The sequence below is a fragment of the Charadrius vociferus genome, unplaced genomic scaffold, assembly GCF_000708025.1.
Source record: "Charadrius vociferus isolate BGI_N301 unplaced genomic scaffold, ASM70802v2 scaffold167, whole genome shotgun sequence".
Classification (NCBI taxonomy): Eukaryota; Metazoa; Chordata; class Aves; order Charadriiformes; family Charadriidae; genus Charadrius; species Charadrius vociferus.
The window spans coordinates 2,149,171-2,174,667 of record NW_009649460.1 but is presented as its reverse complement, the minus strand read 5'-3'; the positions used below and the strand labels follow the sequence as shown (position 1 = coordinate 2,174,667).

The following is a 25,497-nucleotide window of genomic DNA, read 5'->3' as shown; positions in this document are numbered from 1 at the left end:
GTGATCAGAGGGATGGAACACCTCTGCAATGAGGACAGGCTGAGAGAGTGGGGGTTGTTCAGCTTGGAGAAGAGAAGGCTCCAGGGAGACCTTATTGCAGCCTTTCAGTACTTAAAGGGGGCTTACAGGAAAGATGGGGACAACCTTTTTAATAGGCCCTGTTGTGACAGGACAAGGGATAATGGTTTTAATCTAAAAGAGGGAAGATTTAGACTAGATGTAGGGAAGAAATTTTTTATGAGGGTGGTGAAACACTGGCAGAGGTTACCCAGAGAGGTGGTGGATGCCCCATCCCTGGAAACATTCCAGGTCAGATTGGATGGGGTGCTGAGCATCCTGATCTAGTTGAAGATGTCCCTGCTCATTGCAAGGGGGTTGGACTAGATGACCTTAAAGGTCCTTTCTGACCCAAACCATTCTATGATTCAGCAATCTCATGGAGAAGGGGGGGGTCCCGATGGCGAGTTCTGTGTTGGCTGATCGAGATGGTGTATCCTTACTCACCTGGAAGTAATGGATTTTATGGTGCCACCCTTGTTGGAAAGGATGTGGAAAGACTGAAGGAAATGTATATGGAAAACATTGTATTTGCCTTTGGATTTGAAGGGAAGTAGGCATAACAGCCTTTCTGTGGAGCTACAGAACTGGTAGTGGAAAGTGACAGCATGAAACCACAGTTACCTGAGTTGTTTGACAGGTTAGTATTAGTAAGCCAGCTAGAAAAAGGTGGCTTTAGCCTGCAGTACTGTTAACTTCTTCCATCAGAGAACCTTTTGAGTAATTTGAGTCAGTGGGAATACACTGGCAGGGCAGGCAGACGCGATCACTGTTTCCATTGCAGAGGGTGGAAACGTGCAGCTGGGTAATGTGCTGGGGGTTATGCGGGCGGCCACAAACCTCCTCCCTCTTCCGCCCCGCTGCCTGGGGCAGGCTCCTGCTCGCTGCCCGGTGCTCCGAGGGGTGCCCACCGCAGAAGCCCTCCCCTATGAAGGGTTAACACCCCTTGTTCCTCAACTCCTGCATGCTTTCTCAAATGCCAGCTTGACTTCTCCTGTGTGTTTGTATGTTCTCAAAAAGGCAAAAAGCCTTTGAGAGTAGTCTTCTGTTCTGCTTTGTCTTTTAGTATATCCAAAATATAACCACTGCAGTTTCATAAACTAACTTTCTGAATGCAAAGGGCTTTTACTAACTGTGTCTAATTGGATAATCAAAAGTTCTTGTGCAGAACTGTGGAGACTCATACATAAAAGGAATATTAGCAGTGCACATATCTTAGTTCAATCCTAGAAAACCACCAATTTATTTCTTGGGCGTCACACACAGAGAATTACTGAAATCTTGATCAGCGTATTTTGCTTTTAACTCAGGAACGTATTCTGTGAGTTGTAGATGCTGAAGAGGTGGATGCTTCTATTCATACGTAAAGCAAAGAAAACACTGGGGGGAGGAACATTTTATATATATATATATAATACAAGAAAACCTGGGCTGGAAGTAATTGAAGTATAATCAGCAGGTTGTCTTCCTCTTTCAGTGATTAATTGCTTATGTTGGATATACTTACTAGTAGGTGTACAGGATAAAAACTCTTGCTTTTCTCCCTCTCTTTTAAGTGTCTTCACACCAACTTGTACAAACTTACCCCAAAACAAAGCACTCCTGTAAACCACCTAATTGCCTCAGGTGGGGATGAGAGAAGGGGTTTACATTGTTAATTAACTGGTCTGGAGAACCTTCAAAGCAGTTTGGGGCCTTCTTGTCTGCAAGCTCTGCAGTAATTTCTATGGAAAAAGAGGTGGTGGATTTTTTTTGTTTTTTTTGTTTTTTTTAAGGGAATAATTTATTCTGCCTTTGTCTATGCTCATTGATTCAGATCTCTTGTGTTAGGGATGTTGTGTGTAGGAAGCTCTTGAGGGAGAACAAGTTTTCCAACTCAACATTAGAAAGAAGTGAAATTTTCTCGGGAGCCTTTCTAGTTAGAGTATTCCTGTTGCAAGTTAAGACACGTGCCCCGCAATTGGATACCAGCATCTCCCGCCCTAACCCACTTCTTACAAGTATATCACTCATATTTAAATAACGGAACTGTGTAAATGAACAATTGATGACCAGTAATTACATAAGTTGCTTACTTCTACTTTTCTCAAATCTCTGTCATATAGAGTAACTAAAAATAAAAATGACTTTTGCATCATTTTGTGAAAATTGTCCAAACGAGGGAATAGAAAAGCTATGGCAAAAGGACACTGGAACCATGGCATCTTTATTTAAAAAGTAATCTTTTCTCTTTTAAACACCACTGTTGAATTTTGTATGATATGAACCATGATATGAATGAAGACAATTTCTAATCAAAGAAAGAGGTTATAAATACAAACCTTTGAAATCACAGATGTTTTCCTTAGGGTATCTGAGTCGTCACATGCATTGCTGTGATAATTTGAAGATGTGAGCGAAGTAGGGCTTATAAAAGAGGTAATATTTAAGTTTGTTTGTTTGTTTTTCTGATTATATTGGCCAGTGTAAGTATAAAAGCTTTTTGCTTTTTTAGGTTTGAAGGTAAAACTACTGTGACCAGAAGCTTGTCTTACTAGCCCTTTAGTCTGCTTAGATTTCCTTCCCCTGGAAAATTAAACATAAGCTGTTGTTCTAAGGATATTAAACTAATTTCTGAGCTAATATGTTGTGTTTGTCATATTCCAAATTACATTTGTGAAAGTACATTTATTTTTTTAATCTAAACAAGATTTTGCTGTTACTTTTTACTGTTGTCAATTGTTAGGAGTAAAGTACTTGTAAAGATTGCCTGGGCCAGTGAGTTGAGCCTACAGCCGTCACATCTATCATCTTACGAACTACTTTTCATAACTTTATCAAACTTCAATTTAAAGAGCACTTGGCTTTTACTCCCAATACTTGCTCCTTTTGAAATGCTGACCCAAATCAGATTACTCTGAATGTTGGAACAGGCATCTGACTTTCTATCCTAAATGTATTAGTCACTGGTTTTATACTCAGTTTGCTCTGATGCCAATTTTACCCATTTTTATTCTTTTTATTTCCTGTATTAGGATCTGCCAATGTTTTCATAAACAGAAATTTGTCTAAAGTGAGTAAAATTCCCTTTAGCCTTCTCTGGGGCTCCTAACATAAGAAGGACATGGACCTGTTGGAGCAAGTCTGGAAGAGGGCCACGAAGATGATCTGAGGGCTGGAGCACCTCTCCTATGAGGAGAGGCTGAGAGAGCTGGGGCTGTTCAGCCTGGAGAAGAGAAGGCTCCGGGGAGATCTTATTGCCACCTTCCAGTACCTAAAGGGGGCCTACATGAGAGCTGGGGAAGGACCTGGGCTGACCTCCTGGAGAGCAGCTCTGTGGAGAGGGACCTGGGAGTCCTGGTGGACAACAGGATGACCATGAGCCAGCAATGTGCCCTGGCGGCCAAGAAGGCGAATGGCATCCTGGGGTGCATCAAGAAGAGTGTGGCCAGCAGGTCGAGGGAGGTCATCCTCCCCCTCTACTCTGCCCTGGTGAGACCGCATCTGGAGTACTGTGTCCAGTTCTGGGCTCCCCAGTTCAAGAAAGACAGGGAACTGCTCGAGAGGGTCCAGCAAAGGGCAACAAAGATGATTAGGGGACTGGAGCACCTTTCTTATGAGGAAAGGCTGAGGGACTTGGGTCTCTTTAGTCTAGAGAAAAGAAGATTGAGGGGGGATCTTATTAATACATACAAATACTTAATGGGAGGATGCCAGGGGGATGGGAGCAGTCTTTTTTCAGTGGCGCCCAGTGATAGGACGAGGGGTAATGGGCATAAACTTGAACATAGGAAGTTCCATCTTAACATGAGAAGGAACTTCTTTACTTTGAGGGTAGTGGAGCACTGGAACAGGCTGCCCAGAGAGGTGGTGGAGTCTCCCACTCTGGAGACATTCAAAACCCGCCTGGACGCTGTCCTGTGTAACGTGCTGTAGGTGACCCTGCTCTGGCAGGAGGGTTGGACTAGATGATCTCCAGAGGTCCCTTCCAACCCTAACAATTCTGTGAATTCTGTGAATGTGTGCTCGCAGCTGAGAAGGCCAACCATATCCTTGGCTGCATCAGAGGAAGCTGCCCATGGCAGGGGGGTTGGAACTCTATGATCTTCAAGGTCCTTTCCAACCTAAACCATCCTATGATTCTATGATTCCAGTACATAAAGGGGGCCTACATGAAAGATGGGGATGTACTCTTTATCGGGGAGTATAGTGATAGGATGAGGGGCAGTGTTTTTGAGCTGAAGGAGGGTGGACTTAGACTAGATACTAGGAAGAAATTCTTTACTCTGAGGGTGGTGAGACACGATTAACAGGTTGCCAAGAGAAGTTGTGGATGCCCCATCCCTGGAAGTGTTCAAGGCCAGGCTGGATGTGGCCTTGGGCAACCTGGTCTAGTGGGAGGTGTGCCTGCCCGTGGCAGGAGGGGTTGGAACTAGATGATCCTTAAGGTCCCTTCCAACTCTAACCATTCTATGATTCTCCTTCAAGATAACCCGTACCTGTGTCTGAGGTCTAATTGTTGTTGATGTATATGAGCAGATTTGTATACAGTATTGGACTATGGCACAAATACTTCTCTGGGTTTACTGGGAGCCATCTTGAGAAGCATATTAACATTTTAATTTTCTTTTCCTCATTGTATATCACACCAGTTGTTTATAGACGTCCTATGGTTAAGGACAAACTACTTTAGTATTCAGCTACACAGTCTTACCTTATTTTATGTAAGCATAAATGAATACCAAAAATTTGGGTTAATAAGATAGCACAGACTTTACAAGTACTGAAGTATTTCAAGCTTGGAAACGCATGTGAAATACTAGTCAAATTTGTGAGGTCTTTACACTGATGGGCTTAATTTCTTTGATAGTGTTTTGAAGTTGTGAGGTGCCCACAAATTTCCGAGCACCTCATTTAAAACTAGGATTCTGAGTAAGCGCAAGCTGCTCTACTGCTGCTAGTGTCACAGCTGCCTAATGCTTTAAGGACACCTTCCTTTGCAATAACATTTAAAAACACTAATTCCTCTTACTCATCTGCAATCCTCTTCCCACAGCTTGAGCTCAGGGCTATAATGGAACCTATTATAGGCAAAAGGTCTATGACTCAGCCATTGAGCCATGCAAACTCTTGGCTTCTTTAATTGGCACCATTAAATCTTTAGTAGTTTTTCCTCTCATAAAATAGGTGTCGTTGGTGTAAAGTGCATCACTGCTGAAGATATATTGTACCTTTTGCCCCCTGATTTGCATGAGCTGATCAACTATAGGTATTTAAAGGCTGGTTAGTCAGAGAGGCTCTTCTAGAATTACTAACTTTTCCTTAACTGTTCAGGAGTGTATCAAAAACAAAATATAAGAAAGCCATCTCACAAGTTATGTTTTCAGTTTATTTTCCTTTGCTATTTAGAGACAGGAGAGGGAAAAGAAAAACTTGCCTTTCCATCGTTTTTTTTATTTTATCTTCATAGAATTTATTTAACCTCAGAACTGGGTATCTTCTACATGACAGTATGGAAAACATTAATTCTTGAGTATGTAACCAGGGAAGAGCCTGTGGGATTCAGTTGTATTTTTTTCTGTTACAGGGATTTGTGGTTGGGGTTGGTTGGGTTTTTTTTGATATATTGGAAAGTAAACATGGAAACAGTTGTAGTTTGGGAAGGGGGTCAGATATCAGTAGAGGAAATTTTAAAGAACACTGTTGAAGTTAAATGTTTGAACACATATAGTATATATTTGTAAATACATATGTATGTAATAAAAAAAGTAGCTTTAAACTATCTTTTTGTTGTCTCCTCACATACTTAATATGTGACACCTTAGAGCTTTTAAGTATTTATATTGCTGTAATCATCAATGCCTCTGAAAGAGGGGTGTGATGAGGACATCCAGAAAACTGTAATTGTTTGTTGCCATCTGCAGAGTATGCCTTGTTTGCATGTACAGTTGGCAAGAAGCATTTGGTTGTTATGTTTGTGTATACTTTGTCTGTTGAAAGTAACTATCAAGAAACAAGGAAGTTATACAAAACATTAAACTACGTAATTTACTACATGTATTTGAAGTGGATTGTGTTTACAGAATGATAGCAAGCTGCAAAGCTGGAACTTAAGAAAGATCTGAAGTAGGACTGTCACTACATGTTCCTGGTGCCTATGAAATAGGATGTAATCTGTGTATGCAGCCATGTTTTTCTCTGTTCCCTTTCTTCTCCCCGCAGAAGATCTTCTGTCCTATAAGAAGCTGTTTAATTAATTTGTTTTTATTATTTGAGGTATGGCCTGGTAATTTATTTACCGTGTATTATTCAGTAAACTTGACCTCGAATATCACTGAATCTCATGAAACAGACTGACTCTTGCTACAAACACTGTCTTCATATCTTGGTAAAGGAATTAATAACTAAATAAGCTTTTTTTTTTTGAGGAAAAATAATCATAACACAGGAAAAACCTCAACAACCACCAACTCGTCCATCTTCTAAACTCTCCTGCCATGTGTATTCTCAATTTTACATGCAAGGAAACCAAGACAGAGGGACAGGGAGTTGCTTGAGGCCAGAATGATAGACATGGGATTTAGGGCTTCTTAGTGTGCGTTCATTATGCTGGGCTGTGTTGCCCTAATGCTGAAGCCAGTAGTTATCCAAGTCGGTACTTTTGTGCAGTCATGGCTCTCAAGAAGAGGTCCATGGCAAGTCCTTTGCTGGAGATCCATGTTAGAAGGAAATGAGTATGTAATTTAAAAGAAAAAAACGCCACCTTTTTAAAAAAAAAATAAAGTATCACAATGAGTTGAGGCTGGTGGAAAAAAGGACAGTAAATTATCCCGCCTGATGTTCACTGCTTTCATCACAGACCATCTCCTTGCAGTCTTTCCCTTTTCTGTACTTAAGGTTTCAAGGTAACATGAGTCTGCTTTTCAGGATAGTATCTTAGTCATTCAGATCTGATTTAATCAAGGAGTCTCGTTCATCCTGTAAACTGAGCGAGGCAGTAATTCTGGAGGTAACTAGGGAGGAGTCAGCCTGTATGTTAGAGATATTAACGCATAAAGTTAAGTACTAGGAAGTAGAATTTGTTTCATAAGTGACACTAACAACATTTATTATTTGTTTTCAAGTATTTTAAATACTTAATAATTTAGACTGCCATTTAAAAAAGAAAAATACATTTATAAATTATAATAGTTTTTCTTAGAGTTACAATGAACTCTACTATTTTCCCAAGACAACAATGTGTGTGACAGCAACACTTTCAGGGTGACTCATTTGTTCAATGTCTGGAGAAAGCTTTTGAATTTCTGCTGGACAAGAACAGTTTAGTATTGGATAAAAAGGGTTAGAGAAGTCACTCCAACTTACTAGGGACAGCTAATATAAATAAAAGTGGTAGTGGGGTTTTGGAATTTATTTTTCTTTTCTGATGTGAAGCTTCTTTGTAACTAAGGAAATGGCATTTAGAATGTCAAAACAAAATGTTAACTTTTAGAACATTTTAAATTGTGAATCTCCTAGTACTAAACACTCTCACCTGGACTGTGAGATTGAAACAGCAACAAGTAAATCACTTATGTATTTGGAGTAGACATAAACAGTAGAGACAGGATGATTGAGCTATGGTGGATATCATCTTAGATATTGGAAAACATTTACCAAATATGGCTTTTTTTGGAAGTTCTGAAATGACACCCTTTTCATCAGAGTCAGTCAGCAAACTTAAAGATTAAAAGTCATAGAAATAATAAAAAAGTTAGTTTACACTAGGTTTAACTTTCATTGCCTTGGTGGTGCCTTACACCTTACAGTGGTAGGAGTCCATGGGATTGGAGAATTCTGCACTTTTTAAAAAATCCGTAGTAGGAAAGTCCTGAATACAAATTGTAGCTTAAAAAAAGCTATTGGCTAATTGGCTACAGTGCAACCTCACCTTGCAGAGGGGGGAGATGGCAGGGTAAGAAAAAGGCTATTGCATTATTCGTCTAGTGGGGTCTGTTGCAAGTCATCCAAATAAAAATATTGATGAACTAAAAGTTTTTTCAGCTCCAAACTGAAACCAAAGTGTAGTATCTGTGCTGGTAGTGTCTCTTCTAATGTTTTAAGCTCATTTTTCTTTTGCTAGTGGACTCTATCTGCAAGATACCCAGGTGAAATTGAAAGAGTCTTGCTACAAACTGTGGAAGAATTCAGAATGTTTTATTATTTAATTAAAATACTTATAGAAGGTATTGTGGGACTTCAGTGGGACCTTCTTTCTAGGTACAGGAGTAAAAGCTGAGGGGTTGAAGTCCTTTGTTGCATCTGTTGAAATCTTAAACATCTAAGGCCATTGCCCTTTTCTTGAGCTATTAGAACATGATGTATATTTATACCTTTTGGGGAAAACTTGCTCTTTTTTTATGAGGGCTTGCAGATAGAAGTGATAAAGTTCTTGGTAAAGGCCGTCTGTGAATTGCATCCTCTTTTCAACAGCCTCATAATCTGATGCATGTTTGCCATTAAACTGTTGACTGATACATTCTTGATATTTGCAGGCTTCATAAAGATGTGTGTTTAGCAAGTCTAGAATCTGGTGGGGGAGAACTTTGAAAACAAAAATGCTGGATTTGTTTTCCTTGGTGTGTAAGGAACGGGTTAGGAAAGTGATAGAGAAGTTACGTCTTACTAAGGTATTGGAACAAACACTGCATGCTAACAAACTGTAATTGTCTAAAAATGCATTTGAAATCACTTTTCTGGTGGTTGCTATATTTTATATTTTTATGAATGTATGAAGTAAAGCCTGTCAGTTGCTGCCCTCACTCATTTCTGTGAGAGAGGGCTGAGTGGGCAGCTGAGGTCCCCAGCCTGCCTCCTGAGCTGGCTTTCACCGGAGGTGGGCTAGACCCGTTGCAGACTCTTGCATTGGAGCGACTTCAGAAAGAGGGGTGAGAGGCTGCCCTGGGATGGGTGCGAATGGCAAAGCAGAGTATTCTTATCACGAGAAGGCCAAAAGAACTGGCTATGACTAGTGTCTTTCTAAGGCTTCCCAAGGCTGGTAGGGAGCAACTGGAAGATATCCAAGTGCAGAAGAAAGGATGTGATGTTGCATGTACACAAGTGTGGCACATAGTCATGGACATGAAGTGTATAAAGATGAGTTTGAGGACTTTCTGGCACAGGCATGCTGTAAAAAAAGCCAACATGTGCATGCAGTGGTGCCAGGTACATAGACTGGGGTAATGTACACTTTTATCCATGCTGCTTCCGTCTGTGCTCATCTCTACTCCTGGTGTACTTCCTTACAGTCTTTATTGCACTTTGGTCCTTTTGATTCATTGTTAAAGTTGTAAAGCATTTTCTACTGCCCTTATAAGCAATAGACTAGAGCTCGCAGGATGTCCATCAAACAGGTGGTATTTCTGAAGCTTGTATTTACTTGGTCCTTAGGTGCTGCAGAGCAGGCAGAAAAAATAAAAATTTCCTGGCCTGATAGCCTTTGGCTTCATCTGGTTAAAAAAAAAAAAACAACAGAAGAAAACATGCTGCTTTTCTTTCTATTGTTGTTCTCCCTTCCTAAACTTAAAGTGCACTTTATTTAATGTAAAGTAGAAGAAGATAAAGTGTACTCTATCTGAGATCAGATAAAGCATACTTAATTAGAGATTTTGCAAATCAAAAAAAGTATCACTTCTGAATTTACGTATAAACTTATATTTTTGTGTTTTTAATAGTATGTATCTGTTAAGACATATATGTATCTTACATGTTTACATATTACCTCACACCTTATATATTTACATATATAGACTGTTAAATAAGTTTTCCTGTTAACTCTTTTGGGGGTTAGAGCAGGTGGGGGGGTGGGGAAATACCAGAATAGAAACACTTTTGCTGTTGTGGTGTGTATTGCTTTTGCTGTTACTGCTGCTTGCAGCAGTGAAAGCACAGGCAGAACTTTTCTGATTGTCTGTGGTCAGAAGCAGCGTTTGCACCAAGTATGCTGGTCTTTGATTTTCTCCTTAATCATAAGCCTGATGCTGTTTGCTCTGTGTTACTGTGGTTTAGATTTGATAACAGTAGAGAAACCTATTGATAGAAGTAGATATGAGCTAATGAAGGTTCCTCTTACAATGGTTCTCTGAGTGACTTTAAGTCTTCTGTAAAAACAAAATTTTAGGGGACATTTATCGCTTTAATTACCGTGGGCAGGCTGTCAGTGCTTAATACACCAAGTCAGTCAGGACTGTTTTGTTGGGTTTTCTTTTTCTGTGTAGGGGACAGGGTGTTAAGTGGAAATCATGGTTGATACTGGAGAGTCATAGGCTGTGGTGATGGCAATGCAGTGTGGTATAGGAACAGGTTACCCTTCAGAGAGGATGGATCTCTACGTGTTTGATGTTCGGTAACTGAGTGGAAGGAATTCTGCTGACAGAGAGAGGAGGCTGTGAGTGCATGGCAGTACGCTTCCTTTCTTCCCTCAGGATCTTGGATTTCAAATTGTGGCTCTAAAATGTGCCGCAGAGAGGGAGGATGTTTGCATTTTACTGTTTTGGGGGAACTGCTTTGCTTTCACAGTGGAGCTGAAGGGCTGTGGGGAACGTGGAGGCAAGCCCAAGAGCGACAACGCAGCCTGTATATACGCTAAAATAGGTTAGGTTACTTTTTATAAGGCTTATGTATTTGATAAAATTAGTGTCAGTATTACTGCTTTGGTTGAAGGTGTTTTCTCCCCTATACCCCCTTTCCTGGAGAAGTTGAAGTATTGTACTAGGTCCTCTGGAAACTGTTTCATCTTGACATGTTCTTACTTTATTGCACGACTTCCCTATCTTGCCTGGAGACGTGCAGCCCACCATCTTACTTTAAAGGGATTGAAAAAGACTAGAGGTAGACCTCCTGGATATTCTCTAATCCAAGGGATCCTCTAGCAAATACTAGGTATCTTTGTAGCTGTGCTTGGGTGTAACTTCACAGATGCAACTTCGCAAAGAAAATATGCACATTTTTAAATACAGGTCCTCCTTGGCAGCACTGAGGTGTTAAGACAAAGATGCTCGTGGGCCATTTAATAGTGGGACTCTTGCAGGTCTGCCTGACTTTTTCCTATCTGTGATATGGACTGCATAGCATAAACTCCGAAAAACTTCGGTGATAAAACTCACATTGGTGTGCTTCTGGCATGTCTACTGCTTGATAATGGAGCGTACACAGAAGTGAGGTTTCCTTCAACAGTGGCTGTGCTGGGAAGTCAGGCTTGAGGTAGATGAGCTGTCAACATGAGCAATACGGCTTTTGCCAGTAGAATTCGGTACCTAATTGTCCTGCCCTTTCTATTTGTCTCTACAGCTAGAGCTAGTAACAACTTGCCAAAATTGTGAGTCCTTGACCAGTCTACATAGTGATGATGAAGAGTGGAGAGTTGTTATTGGAGTTACTGTTGTGTAATGTTTAGGACCTGCCCTGTTGGCATTAGGAACAATCTTACAGCTGCTGTCTAAGCCAGTATGTATTACAAAGCAATCTGTAGCAAAGTTTTAATAAAACATTTGTCTTGTGGACCATCACATCAGCAGTTATATACAATCCCTGTGGTAGCTATTGCAGTTTCTTAGGTGGAAAGCTAATTTGGAGCATACATGCTTCATTATCGTAGGGGTGGCAGTTGTCTGAGATTGTCTGATCAACACTGTTGACTGATCGATGGAGAGCAACCTAGAGCTCTCTTATGGCGCAAGTTAGTTGTTTTTGAGCTGTGAACAAACCATCAGTGCTCCTTGCACTGGCTGATACTCTATAGGCTTAGTAATCTCTCTCACTTTATGTGAGCACAAAACAGCGTTGCTACAAATGATTACTGTAAAATATAATGGGATGTTTGCTTTTGGGATGGCCACATTAGTATCATTCATATTTTGTAGTCTGTGTTACTACACAGAATACATGACTGGAAAATAAATAATTCTTAAGCTGTAGCTGTGCTGACACTCAATTAAGGAACTCTGTATTTTATATAGCATGTTTTTATTCTTCCACATACAGTAATTGGGTGATATTTTCAGCTCCACCAAACCAGCAATGAGTGTACTTTTGCAGTGGTGGCTGAGGGCATTAAGATTGGTTTTAATCACTTCTACTCCACTGTTAGGATGCTGCTGGCATCAAAATTCTAGTTGTTTTGATTCAGAGTTTTTCTGAAAACTTTGGATCAGCAAGTTTTCACTTTTTAATAGTTGCGCCTATTTTTTAAAGGTGGTCTCCATTAGGAAGGCTTAGGATAGTCTTAGAATATTCTATTCTGTATTCTGTTTCTTAAGAAATAAAATGGTATTGCAGCAGCACTTCATTAAAATGTGAACTTTTTTCATTCAACGTGATTTTTAATTGTCAAGTTATGTTTTGCTAAGAAGGTATTAATAGAACTTTTGTTTTCCATACACTTTCACCTGTGTTTTGTAGAAGTATAGCAAGAGATTTAGTAAACTACAAGATTCCTGTGGAGTCTGTTGCAAAATAGATTTCTTTCATTCTTATCTGGTGTGATACCTTTCCCTTTATTGCATAGAAGATCATTGACAACACTTGTTCATTTCTAAATGCAACTTGTCACTTTGGAACTACAATTTTTGTTAGAGGGATTTCTGAAGTACCGAGATACCAGTTGTTTCTAAGCAGCATCATATTGGCCAAAATATTTTAAGTCAATACCAAGTATTTTCATGCAGTAAAGTAGAAGAGACATGAATATCTTAAATTTCAAGGCAGCAGTTTCACAGAAAAGGGAAGGGATCATCATTCACAATAAAGGAGAAGAAACTGATTGGTAAAACTTATTTTGAAAAGAATTATGGGTGTGAGCATAGTCTTGGGGATGTTTCTTTAGCTACTATAGGAAAAAATACTGTACAGCTGTACTGTTGTTGAATGTAGGTGCTGGCATTTGGTTGCGATTTTGGAGGTAGTGTTGATTCCTTTCTGCTCTGGAGTTCTTACTGATATGTGAGCTTTGCACACAGATAATGTCTGAAAAGTATTTACGTTGGTCTAGAAAAGCCAAAGTGTGCTTCAGATGGAGGGAGCACCAATGCAGGCCTAATATTGAAAGTGTTGATGAGACAAGTTGAGAATTGCAGAGACAAAGCAATGTATAGAGACATGACATGGAAACTTTCCAAATTATTTGTTTGGAGAATAGTCAAGATGAGTAGTTTGTTCAAATTAATCCAGAGGGATGATGAATCCTTTCATTAGCCTTTGAAAGGAAGAATTGTGGAGCAATTTCTACATGTGATGGCTTTTAACACCTTGAGGACTGTGCTATTGGGAAGGATACAAATTCAAAAGGAGTGATCTCTGTGGCAGGAGGTAGAGCTGCTTCCAGAAGTGCTGCTGTAGGTCTTCTGTTTTGAAAGAACTTTCTTTGGACGCAGGTTGCTGTTTTAACTTTTCCAAAGTGAAGGTGATAATTTAACAGGACTGTAATTGCTGCAAATGCAAATATTCAGTAATGATTTACCTAATGTGAAATTATCCATTCTATAGATATCATATTGGGGAGACCTGTATTTTGGAGCCAGTGGGAACTGACTGGGAACTTGCTCTACTGTTATGCAACTTAGTTAATAAACCAAAGTTCGAGAAAATTTAAATAAAGTGCAGTTACAGTAGATTTTTTTTTTTTTTCAAAATATGGAAAAGACCAGGGAGTCTGGAAATACCTGTGAGGGAAATGAAACTATACCTGGTAAAAAGCAGCTTTTTTTTGTTTGGTGCTGATGTTTAAATTTCACAAAGTTAGCTGAGTCATGGCACATAGTTTGCTGCTCTTGCTTCATACTTCTTAAAGCTCAATATTGGCTCAAGTTGCTGCTCTGCTAGGGAAGCGATACTCAGCCACTTTCAGTGCTTAAGTACAGTTGATTGTGTTCAATCCTTGTTCAAGCAACAGAAAGATTCTCCTCCTTAACCTCCCTCCCTGCCACTAACCCTCACTGGATTAATCCTACAACCTGTCCATCTTGCTACTTTATGTAACAGGCCTGGTTTGAGACATCTATCTGTGCTTTGGGCTGCGAAGAATGAGCTTAGCTCTAAATGTGTAAGCAGCTGTGAAATGCAGGCAGCTTTGTTTTTAATTTTTCAAGCCTTGGTGATACATGTTTGGAAGTTTGAAAATAAGTTTGAATTCCAGAAAAGTGAGATTTTTGCACTCCAGAAACAATTTCTCAAATAGCGTTTTCATTTATTATTTGCTTGGATATTGTTGGCTTTTACTGATAATGCAAAAGCACATTACTGTCCTAGGTAACCTGTTGAGCTGCAAATGATTTTAACTCCTCAAGTTCCTGAAGAATTTCTATTTTGCTCGAATAAGCTGCGATCTTTAGGAGTGTGCTGCATTGTGGTATTGCATGTTAATAGCATTGATTAATTGTCAGGCAGTAGGAATTGAAGAGAAATTGTCCACTGTAAAATTAAATGGTATTACTGAAGACTCTACCATGCTGCTGGTTAGGGAGGTAACTACCCCCAGTAGTCAGTGATAGGAGTATTAATGTGAGCTCCAGGTTTTTTCGCATGATTAAAACAGGCCATCTGTTCTTTGTTAAATGTTTACAAAAACAGCTTTTCTCTAAAAGATTTAAAGAGATGTGGGTCTAGTAAACACACCAATATTCTTGAGCACCTTTTTCACCTTATTTCAAATAATACCAAAAATAATTCTGCTGCAATATCAAATAGGATTAATACCTATTTGTGTTTAATCTTCACTGGTTTCCTTCCTGTGGAAGATTAAATTCTGTACCAACATACTAAATTATGGCTTTGTTATTACTAAAAGCAGCAGGAGAAGTGATTTCTCTGAAGTATGCAGCTAAATTTTTCAATCTTTTGGTAAAAACTTGTAATATGCATATTTTTTTAATAAGTGGCAACCTGCTCATTGCAGGGTGGGATGGAGTAGATGAACTTTAAAGGTCCCTTCCAACCCAAACTATTATATGATTCTAAGTATGCAGATAATTTTTTTCAATCTTTTGGTAACAACTTGTGATATACACATTTTTAATGTTGTAAATGAAAAATTAGGTTTTTTAATTAGAAATTGTGACCGTGTAACTAGAGTTAATCTTTTGTAGATTTAAAGAAGTAGAACTATTTGAAATAATTCCTTGTGGTGGGCTTAAACTAATATTTACTAGTGAAAGCCTGTTCTTTCTTTTCTCCCTTCTTAAGAAAGAGCAGACAACTGGTTTGGGGTAAGAAAACGCATCTTTCAAGCTGTTTCCGATCTCCTTTTCTCACTAGATTTGTGCTGCTCCTACACAGCTTCACACTAGGGAGCAATGTGGGGTTGTCAGTTAGGGATAAACCGTTTTAGCATATTGCAAAAAGTGTAGGCACAGACTTCCTAGAAAAACAAACTTAATCGCGCCCATTTCTTTGAAAGAGTGCTACAATTTAAAAGATCACGTATAAGTGAATTACAAAACGTGCTAAACTGCAAAGGGAGTGGCAATTAGCAAAACTAATGTATTTTCAAGTAATAGGAGATATAACCAAAGCCTAATTAAGGCAGATTGGGCTTTTTGTAGCTTCATGTTTTGGGGATTGTGAATGATATGAAACAAACCCACAGTATTTTTAATTTGTGTGCTAGGTAATGCATGTAACTTGATACCGTAAATAAAAGGCAGTAAGGTTGTGGGGTTCTTAATATTTGTTTCATGCATAACGTTTAAGTCTAATGTACAGTCTGAGTTGCTCTAGAGTATGAGAATGACTCTTGTGGATAAGCTTTCTGAGGTAATAAGAATCTGAATTTTCATAGGATGCCATCTTCCAGAGTGAGTTTCTGAGTACTACACTGTGGAAACAATCACTGCCTTTCTCAGTACTTTACCTTCTGGCCAGACCTTACATTAAACCTACAAATGTCAAATCATGAAGGGCTGACATTGCTGTGGTGGAGACTTGGAAAGCTGTCTGCCTTATGTTCAGATTTGCTTATGACTGTGCTGAAAGTTGTTGTTCAGACTTCTAAAACAAACAAGCAAACAAACCAAAAAAAGAACCTGCAAGTTTTAGAAAGGAGACAAGGATTAATTTTTTGAATTGGATTTAAAAGGTAATGAGAATACTCAAGTGTGTATAAAACTTTATATTGGTTTCATTGACACAGTCATATCACTAATAGAGGTGCAACCTTGAAAATTTTATAGACTTATATTTACATGGCATTACTGGATTTCTTGTGGTTTTCAGTATTTGTTGGCTTGGCTCTTTCACGTGCTTAAGAGGAAGAAAAAAAATTAAACTACCAATTCCTGTTTGTTCTAGAAAGTTGTGCCTTATACATAAGCTTTTAGACAGTTGTAAAAGTCTCTCTTAATGTGGCAAACAAATACTGTAGTGCCAAACGCAAGGTACTTGCTCAATACCAATTTTCCAAATAATGGGAAGATAAACTTAGATTTCTTATGTGTTAGACACACCAAGTGAACAATATTTAAAAAGAGGACTGAGTATTGCAGTCGACAGCTCGGTGAAGACACTGATGAAACTCGCACTTGTGGTCTCTGAAAAACGTAGAATGCATGAGATACAAAATGGTAGATAATATAGAAATATATTGACTACCATGGGAAAATGTAGGTTAAAAGTACTGCTCTGAAAACCTATGGATAAGAAGTACTTACAGGTGATCCGTGTAATATTCCTGTGTTTTCCTACCTAAAAATAAGTATTAGACAATACAAGTACAAGTAATGGTCTGAGGTACAGAGAAGACAGTTTTGTTCTGTGTCACAGAGCAAATATGAGGAGACATTCAATTCACTCAACCAAATTCAAAACCAATTACAAGATTTTAAAATATCTCTACCTCATGTAATGCCTAATTGGACTGCAATACTCATTGGCACCACTGGCTTCCTGGGATCAGCATTTTCTATACCGATAACCAGTCTTTGTGAGGATCCCAGCATGAAGATATGTAAGTGTTGCGGTGACTAGAGATTTCTAGAAGAGGTGTTGGTTCATATTCCAGGATGCCTAACATGAGATTGCCTTGAGGTAGGGCTGATTGATGTGGTGCTAATGGAATAGGTGCATCAGGTTTGCGTTAGAGCTGAGTTCCCACTGCAACTAAGACTCTTTTGCACTAAAAAGTATCTCAATAAACAGGTGGAGGACAGAAAGATGCAAAAGTCATCCTGGAAATTCTTGGTTAAGCCAGGTAGATCCAGATCTTTGGTCTGGCACTCAGGCCTTCCCTCTTGTCCTGGACTCTCTTCCATGAACAAATGTAGCGTCTGGCTTGTACTGTTCAAACCTCTCCCAAACAGCAAGAAAGAGTTGTCTTCGCTTCTTGGCAGCCTTGCTCCTTCTGCTGCTTGGATAGCTTGTGAGTGTGTGAGTGTATTCAGGACATAGTGGTTTTTTGCTACTGTGAAGAAATGCTGAAAATAGTTAAAACTGCACTGGTTCAGTTTGTTTACGTTCAGAGAACTGTATTAATGTATTTGGAAAAATACACATACATTCACTTTCTCATGTAGTGCTATTAAGATTTTTATTTCCTAAATCTTAAATGCATTGGTTTTTTAGATTCAGGTAGCTAAAGCGTATGTCTGTGTATGCCCATCAGGTCTTATGCTCAGGGACTGGGTTTGTAGTAATTTGTTTGCATGCTTGCTGCTCCTAAGTAAGTGCACCTTGAATAAAAAGCAGAGAAAAGGAAACGTGAATAACATTAGACAGTTACACAGGCACTGCAATTCCTGGAAGTAAACTTCTGATTTGCTATAAATCTTATCCCCAGTTCAATGGATTAAACATCTCAAATGGCTAGACTTCATGACCACAGCTAAATCTTCCACCTAGAATCATCCTGACTTAATTTTTAGGGAAATTGATGGGAAAATAGTCTGACTGTATATGCAGTTGCAAGAAAGGCATCAGTACGGTGTCATGCTACTACTTTTCTTTTCGAAAAGCGCTGTCGTCCTGCATTTATAACCACGGGCAGGCAGTGAGGAGAAGCAGGTTAGAGCTTCGATATGCTGCAAAGTCATGATAGAGCTTAGACATTTTTTCATTGCAGACTCAGGGATCTTTGTGTAGAACAGAACCACTCAGAGGAAAGAGTTGCAAATATATCCAACATGTTTAGTCCAGGCACTTGACATTTGTGTAATTATACATAGGTTTTCATGTACTTTAAGTCTGGTGTAAACCTGATATGCAATAGAGACTTTGGAATAGGATGTTTTTGCAGGTTTACAAACACTTAAAGTAGTTCTCTGTCCAATCTGTAGCAGGAACAAATCTGTTTCAATTACAAGTAGGGAGCTGTGGATGTTTGACGTAAAATGTAACATTATATTACATTTTTAAAGTGGCTTAATCCTTCACGTGCTGATCAAAATGCCTCCTGTCACAGCTGAACGAATGTAAATTGCCTTGATTAATTTTTTTATAAATACAGCCTGTGAATATACTTTATTTTTCTTTGCAGGTCTAGAAACAAACTTTCACAGTTTTTTTTTCCCTGAGGACAAAATTGCAGTGCAACTGAATAATTTGTAGCAAGTTACTCATTCTGCTAACAACTATTTTGAAATATCAGAAATAACCGTTGCTTTCCTTTTGCATCTAAATGTTGCAGACTGTAAAGATTTTCTATACTTCTACTTTATATAAAAGCTTTACAATAATTTTACCCTTGCTACATCAAGAATTTCTCGTCATTTTGCTACTGTTCTAACTGCAGAAAGCTTTGGGTTTTATTGTTTTATGGTCCAATGTTTCAGATATGCTACTAGGCTAATCTTCTGCTTAGTATTTTCTCCTCCTGTAACCTCTTGCTCCAAAAGAGCAAAGTTTTAGAAATCAGAGTTGCAAATCTACAATTTAATTTCTATTTGTTTCTCTCAGCATTCTCCGTCGGAACCCTTTTTAGAGAAACCAGTGCCGGATATGACTCAGGTTAGTGGACCGAATACCCAGCTAGTGAAAAGCGATGATTATCTGCCATCAATTGAGCCGCAGCCACAGCAAAAGAAAAAGAAAAAGAAAAACAATCACATTGCTGCAGAAGGTCCCAGTAAAGGTTTTGGTAAGGAAGACTTTCCTGGGGGACTTGACAGCCAGAATCTAAGCAGAAACTCGGTGGATTGCTCTCAAGAAGAGAAGAAGAAAAAGAAAAAGCCTAAGGCAAAAAAAGAACCGAAGGATCCTAAAGAACCCAAGGAAAAGAAAGAACCCAAGACCCCCAAAGTCCCTAAGACCCCTAAAGAGCCAAAGGAAAAGAAAGCAAAAAATACCACGCCAAAACCCAAGACCAGCAAAAAGGCTAGGTAAGTCAGGAAGCTTCTACATGCAATCAGAGAAAAACAGTGTGTTTGTGGGATTTCTAGAGCATCTGTGCTAAATGGCGTGGGTGGAGAGGAAATCTTGTTTTGTCGTTTGCCTTCTACCATCTACAACATGTTTTTGAGGAACTCGGGCACATTTCTCTTGTTTGGCTTTCCTGTTTATGGCTTCAGAGTTATTTTAAACAAGCTGGAAAGGCAAAAGGTTAATTTTTCTTTTCAAGGCATAAACATTTCTGGATGCGTTAGATTTCAAAACTAACTCTTTCTTTTCTAATGCTCACCTGTCCTCATATGTGGTTTGTGTATTACGAAATTTAATTGCTTCAACACTACTGTGGGTTTGACCAAATCCAGAGATGAAGGCTTAGAGTAAAAAGGTTTGATGACGTTTTTCTCTAAATAAAGAAGTTAGGTACTTTGTGAAGTTACAAGTTGTACAGACCTTACAGACACTATTTTATACTGACACAACCCATGGGCTATAAGCTCTGCTGTTATAAAAGCATTTTTATATGGATATTGATGTGTCCTCACTGTAGGGATTATATTCATTTTGCTGTTTCATGTAAAGACAATTTTCCTAGCAGAAAATGTTTGTGGATAGACCAGATGCTTCAACCCTGTTTCTTGACTGTTTTCACTCAGCATCGTGTCCCTTTATCAGAATAGGCTTAAAATGCTACAGAGGAGTATGAGAAAGAACAAACTGCCGTTACACATGAGTAAATACGTCATAGATAATAACAGAGAGTCTTTCCTTACCCCTCAACTCCCTAAACACCATGATTATAAATGCCTACTTGAAAGAAAACGGAGAGGAAAAAGACATTAAAGCTCAATTTTTTTTTCATTTGTACCTAGAATTTCTTACAACTGTTCTGAATTTGTTCCAAACATCTGAATCTGTTTTTCAAGATGTGGCTAGCGTTATAAAATATAACTTCCAGATGGAAGCACAGCCAGACTTGGTTAATCCAAATCAGTTCGCAAAATCCATTTGTATTAGGGTTTAAATATTGCAGTTAATGAATCAGCTTTGCATACATTCTACAAGACTGACTATTGGTTATGTTTGATACAGCTGTTTGGCTAAATCAGGCATGGACAGTAAGATGTCACTTGTTCCTTTAGCAAGAAAAAGAAGTTTATATATTAGCAGAGATAATGTTTTCTGAAGAATTTATAAACACTGGCTTGTAAAATCAAATGTTGTCCTGAGCAGGTTATTTTAACTGTTCAGTAAATTACTTTTGATCAGCCTGTCCCTATTGCAGAAGTTACTTTGGCTATGTTCCAGACTGTCTGAAGGATGGGGCAATTCACAGCTTAGAAAAACTCTTTTAAGTTATGTATCTACCAGAATGTGGTTTTGAAACCAAAATACCGTATCAGCTAAAATAACCTTTTTGTTCCATTTCCTATACTCATAGTTTTCATGGCTGACCAGGCCATCCATACTGTATGGTATAGAGCATGTCCCAGCAGTTTTTACCACCAAGAAGTAAAAAAGCTTTTACTGCACGACTTCTCAATTAGTGTGGTTCTACAAGGTCCTGACTACAATGACGCTTTGTTTAATCAGCAATGGTTAGAAGGAGTCTGCCTCAAAAACATGCATGGGTTCCTGTGGCTGTGCTGGACATCGGACCTCTCAGAGCTGGTCTGTCCCATCCTCAATCCTAATATCCCTTTGCACGTTTTCTCTAAATCTTGGGACATGTCGTGCAGATTAAAGGAGCAGTGTTCCCTTTGAAGGAACAAATCACTGCTTCCTTAGTTGTATTTGTAGAAGAGTCTTTATCTTCTTTCCCCATGCAATGACTCTTGTCCCTGGGTGGCTAGATGACTTATAGTATTCTACTAAGTACTAAGCCCTGTTGTTTTACCTGTTAGAGAAACGTGTTTGGAGCAGCATTAAGAGCATTTGCTGTTCCTTATGCTTACTCAGGGGGGTGGAGAAAGTCCTACTTTTCCTATAATGGGCTTGTGTCTGTATTACCAAATGCTTTCTTGAAAATGAGGTTGTTCTGATTTTGTGGTCTTGTCAGCTGCAGTATCAGACTTCTTTGAAGAACTCTGAGACTGTGTTCGGATGCTGTGCTGCCAAAGAATTTTAAATCAGTGAAAGAAATTTGCTTACTTCGGCAATATCACAGACTGGGGGGCCTGTCCAGTGACAGATCATTGAATCAAGGTTTTAAAGAAGTCAACAGTCCAAACATTTTATCACCTGAGCCACAGTATTTCAGCAGCACTAATTCTGGAAAGGAAATACTACAGTAGCTGAGATGAGTGAGATTAATTCAAGTTAATATAGATTATAGATGATTATGTCAAAATAAAATATTTTGATAAAGTTAGTATCTGGCATGTGTTTACTACTACTGCTTACATTGCTCAGTATTTTGCTTCGAAGCATTGAAAGGTGTAGTGTGATTTTTAGATTTCTGAATGCTGTGCAAAACTAACAGTTTTCATTCCTGAGTAAGCTGATCAGTTTGAATAGTAGAGTTTTGTGCTTATGTGAAATGCAGGTAAATAAAGTCAGACAGAGGAAATGTATTTATTGAAGAGCAAGGTTTTTTTGGATAGAGCATAACAAGTCCTTGATAGTTAATTTTGATACAGGCTGTATTAGAGTATACACATACATAAAAAAATCTGGTATTGAAGTATCTTAACGATTTTGTAACTTAATATAGCTCATAATTTAACCCTGTTATTTCAGTTCCAAGTTTGACTAACAGTATAATCCTTTTATTAAACAAACAACAACAACAAAAAACCCCAGAAACTTTATCCTTCACATCTCTTCTATCTTTGGTGTAAGTTGTGACAAAATGAGCAAACTGCCTCACCAAAAAGCACCTTTGTGCAATGGACAACAGTCAGACTGGAGAATAGAAGTAGCTGATTAATTTCATGGTTGTTTGAATTGCTTGTCCCATGGCATCTTAAAAAGAAAGAAAACACCCAAATGGGCTGCTAGTATGTTATACTGCATACTTGGTGATCTTTAAAAAAAGACAACACGATAATACTGTATTATTACTCTTGTCATGGGTATTAGCCCAATCCTGCCAATACAGAAAGATAAATATAGTGGTGGCTGGAAAAAAACACTTGCAAGTGTTTGAAAGCAAAATGTAGGTATACCTAGGATCACCAATTAAAGGGTTTCATTAAATATGCGTGCGGGTACTGAGTGTTATGTGGGCCCTTAAAGTTACAGAGCCAGCTTCAGGCACATACAAAGCTGTCAGTTTTTTTTCCAAACATAGATGGACAGGGAAAGGCAAGTAGTCCTACTGAACTGCAAAGTCATGGCTCAGATGTCTGTTCCTCCTGTGCCTGTCCCTGGAGGAGATGAGGACCACCTGTTTGAGAAGATCACACTGCAGCACAGCTGATATCTGTCCTGCTGCTTCCTATGAAACCCTAGAGAGTGGCCACTGATTACAGTGGGAGAAGCAGTAACTATTTGTGAGAGCCAAATGGCAGCTCTTGGCAGGAGCTCTTCCCTCCCCCCATCTCCTCAAAGCAGTGTGCTGTGCTTTGCAGGGCTGGTCTTACCTGCTTTTTCCCCTCCCGCTGGCAGAGGAAACTCTTCATCCTTCCCACATATATGGCAGCAGCCTGGGATGCAGGGTAGGGCGAGTGGGTTGCTGCTCACAAGGGGAGTGCTGAAAAGCATGAGCATAATTACCTCTTTTAGAGGGAGGTGGAGATGGACTTTTTTGGCGCACAGATTCGCTGTTTGTTGTATCGGAAAGGGGATGGCTCCTGGCTGCGGAAGCGGGAAGAGGCTGCTGCGTGGGGGAGCGGTGCGAGCAGAGGGACGCAGCACCCTGGGGAGCCGGAGGACAGGAAGAGAGGTCCCGAGGAGGTGGTGGTAGTTTCCACTCCCAAGCTCGGATCATCCTGAGCAAGGCAGGAAGAGGGTGCCTGTGGGAGAGAACAGGAAATCGTGCGAGATTTCCACGCGTGTGTCCACCGAGGCTGTTCCTGTTCACACCTGTCCTCATCTCCCTTTTGAACCAGCCCAGCTGCCAGATATTTACCTTCGCCTTTGCTGCAGGCAGACCTTGTGAGCTTCGCTGTTACCAAAGCATACTTTTAGTAATTTGGGTGAGGTTTCAGGCTGGAAAAAAACTTCTTGTTTTTCCTACTTTTGTGACATACAAACTGATTTATTTATTTTTTTTTAAAAAAGGTTTTGATTACACTGCGAGCTTTAAAAATAATTGTTTTCCTCAGGTAAGGCAGTACAGCAAGTCTGACAGCTCTTAACATTTTGAGAGGATGGGATTATTCTTTTTACAGTTCTGATGCTCCACAGTGGATGTGTAACTTCTTATTTTTTTAAGCCAGGTTCCAATCATGAATTTGTCACAGGACAGTGTTCCCAAATGGTAAAATAGGGATCAATAGTCTGTCTGACTTATTTTAAATGTTTAAATTACAGAAAAAAAGCATCATCCAAATCCTGGTAGCCATCATAAATTACAGTAATAAACAGATCTGTCAGTTACCCAGATCAGATCAAGTAGTTGCACAGTGTAAACATACGGGCTAATTACTTCCCCTCTTAATCCTGCTAATCATGCCATGCTTTTTGGGGTATTTTTAAGTCAGATGGTTTGGCCTTGGTAACTTCCTGGAGTTTGACCTAGCTCTGTAGATGGCTGCCTGACTAACTGACACAAAACACTGTCAAAAGTTTGGATACTTGTTCTCAAATTGTAATTCGAGCTTTCTTTTCAGTTAACCGACTTACTGTTTTCCTCTTCGGCCCCTGTTTCCCTTCACGTTGTTTGCTCATCTGACCTTCTGCAGGTTGTCTTCTTACTGATCCCCTTTGGTCAATATGCTATGCAGTCCTTGGGGATAAGAGGATGAAACCAGAAAGTGGTATTGGACAGTGAGATTGTAAAACATCTAATCTGAAATGTCTGTGTTTGTATTGCTTGAATAGAAGAACTAGTTTTATGTGACAGGTTTAAAATATTTTAGTGTTTTGTGTGTGGCAAATACTCGTCTAGTTTCTCCTAGAGTTCTAGTTCTTGTTTTGGGACTGGATGGTCTCTTGCCTCTAGTGAGACTTGGCTAAATTTCTTATTCACACGTGTTAAAAAAAAAAAAGATAAATAGTTGTCTAAATGTGTGTATTACCGTTTGCCTTTCAAGTTGCCAAATTTGGAAAGTACTATCAGATGTGCATCTAGAGTTAAGCATTGATGCACAGACCCTAAAAGTAATGGCAAAGTATCTAAGAACAGGTTTTTACTTGCCTGTATTTACATGTCGAAAGGCTGTTCTGGTCCAGGCTAATGCCATTCCTGGATGGCATGGGATATGATCTGCTGGGAAGTGGAAAGGCCGAGTCAAAAGTGGGCACATTTAATTGTTAGGAACAGATCACATGGGCTCTGTGGGAGGATGGAGAGGAACAACAGTTGCTGACAATTTGAGGAAGCTGGTGCTCCCACCAGCCAGGTGAAGCTCCTGGGTGTGTGATGCACCGAAGCAGTGCCTCATCGCGCTCAAGGGGACAGTGCTGTCCTTCTATGGTTTATCTGTACTTCACCTTCCTTTCTTTCCTTGAAAGAAACTGTAGCTGTGCATTTAAAAAGAGCAATTCTTCTGCTGAATTTAGAACTTAAAATTCCCGGTGGAGCTGCGCACGGGCTTTGTTCTCCGTCCGCCTCTCCGTTACTGAGAGTGACTCAGTACGCCGAGGCACGGCTCAGGGGTATATATAGGTCATGAAATACTCCTAGCTGGGAGTCCCTGCGCTGCGAGCGGGGAAAGGGCTGACAGAGGCTGGAAAGGAACCTTTGTCGGGGGGGACCTGCCGCCGGAATGGCCGTCGGGGTCTTTGTCAGGGCCTCGCCGCGGCAGTCGGTCTGCCCGGGGCAGTCAGGCCCTCGTTAGCGCTTCCCGGCCTTTCAGCAAATTGATATTTTATCGAACCTCGGCCACCCTATTCTTCCCGACTTTTAAGCCTGTTATTCATAGGCGGCCGTGCACCCGGGGCACGGTAACGACGACGGAACTTAATTGCGTGCCTTGTTGTGATTTACGGGGGGTCAAGGGGCGGCAA

General features: G+C 39.7%; 1 protein-coding gene across 1 annotated transcript in view; it reads left to right on the top strand.

Moving 5' to 3' along the window:
• Nucleotides 1–25,497, top strand: part of CHD7 (chromodomain helicase DNA binding protein 7) — a 96,483-nt gene that overhangs the window by 19,385 nt on the left and 51,601 nt on the right. Inside the window, exon 3 of the mRNA XM_009889786.1 lies at nt 18,955–19,376. Within this exon, the coding sequence (XP_009888088.1) occupies nt 18,955–19,376 (422 nt within the window). The remainder of the gene's footprint in view (nt 1–18,954; nt 19,377–25,497) is intronic.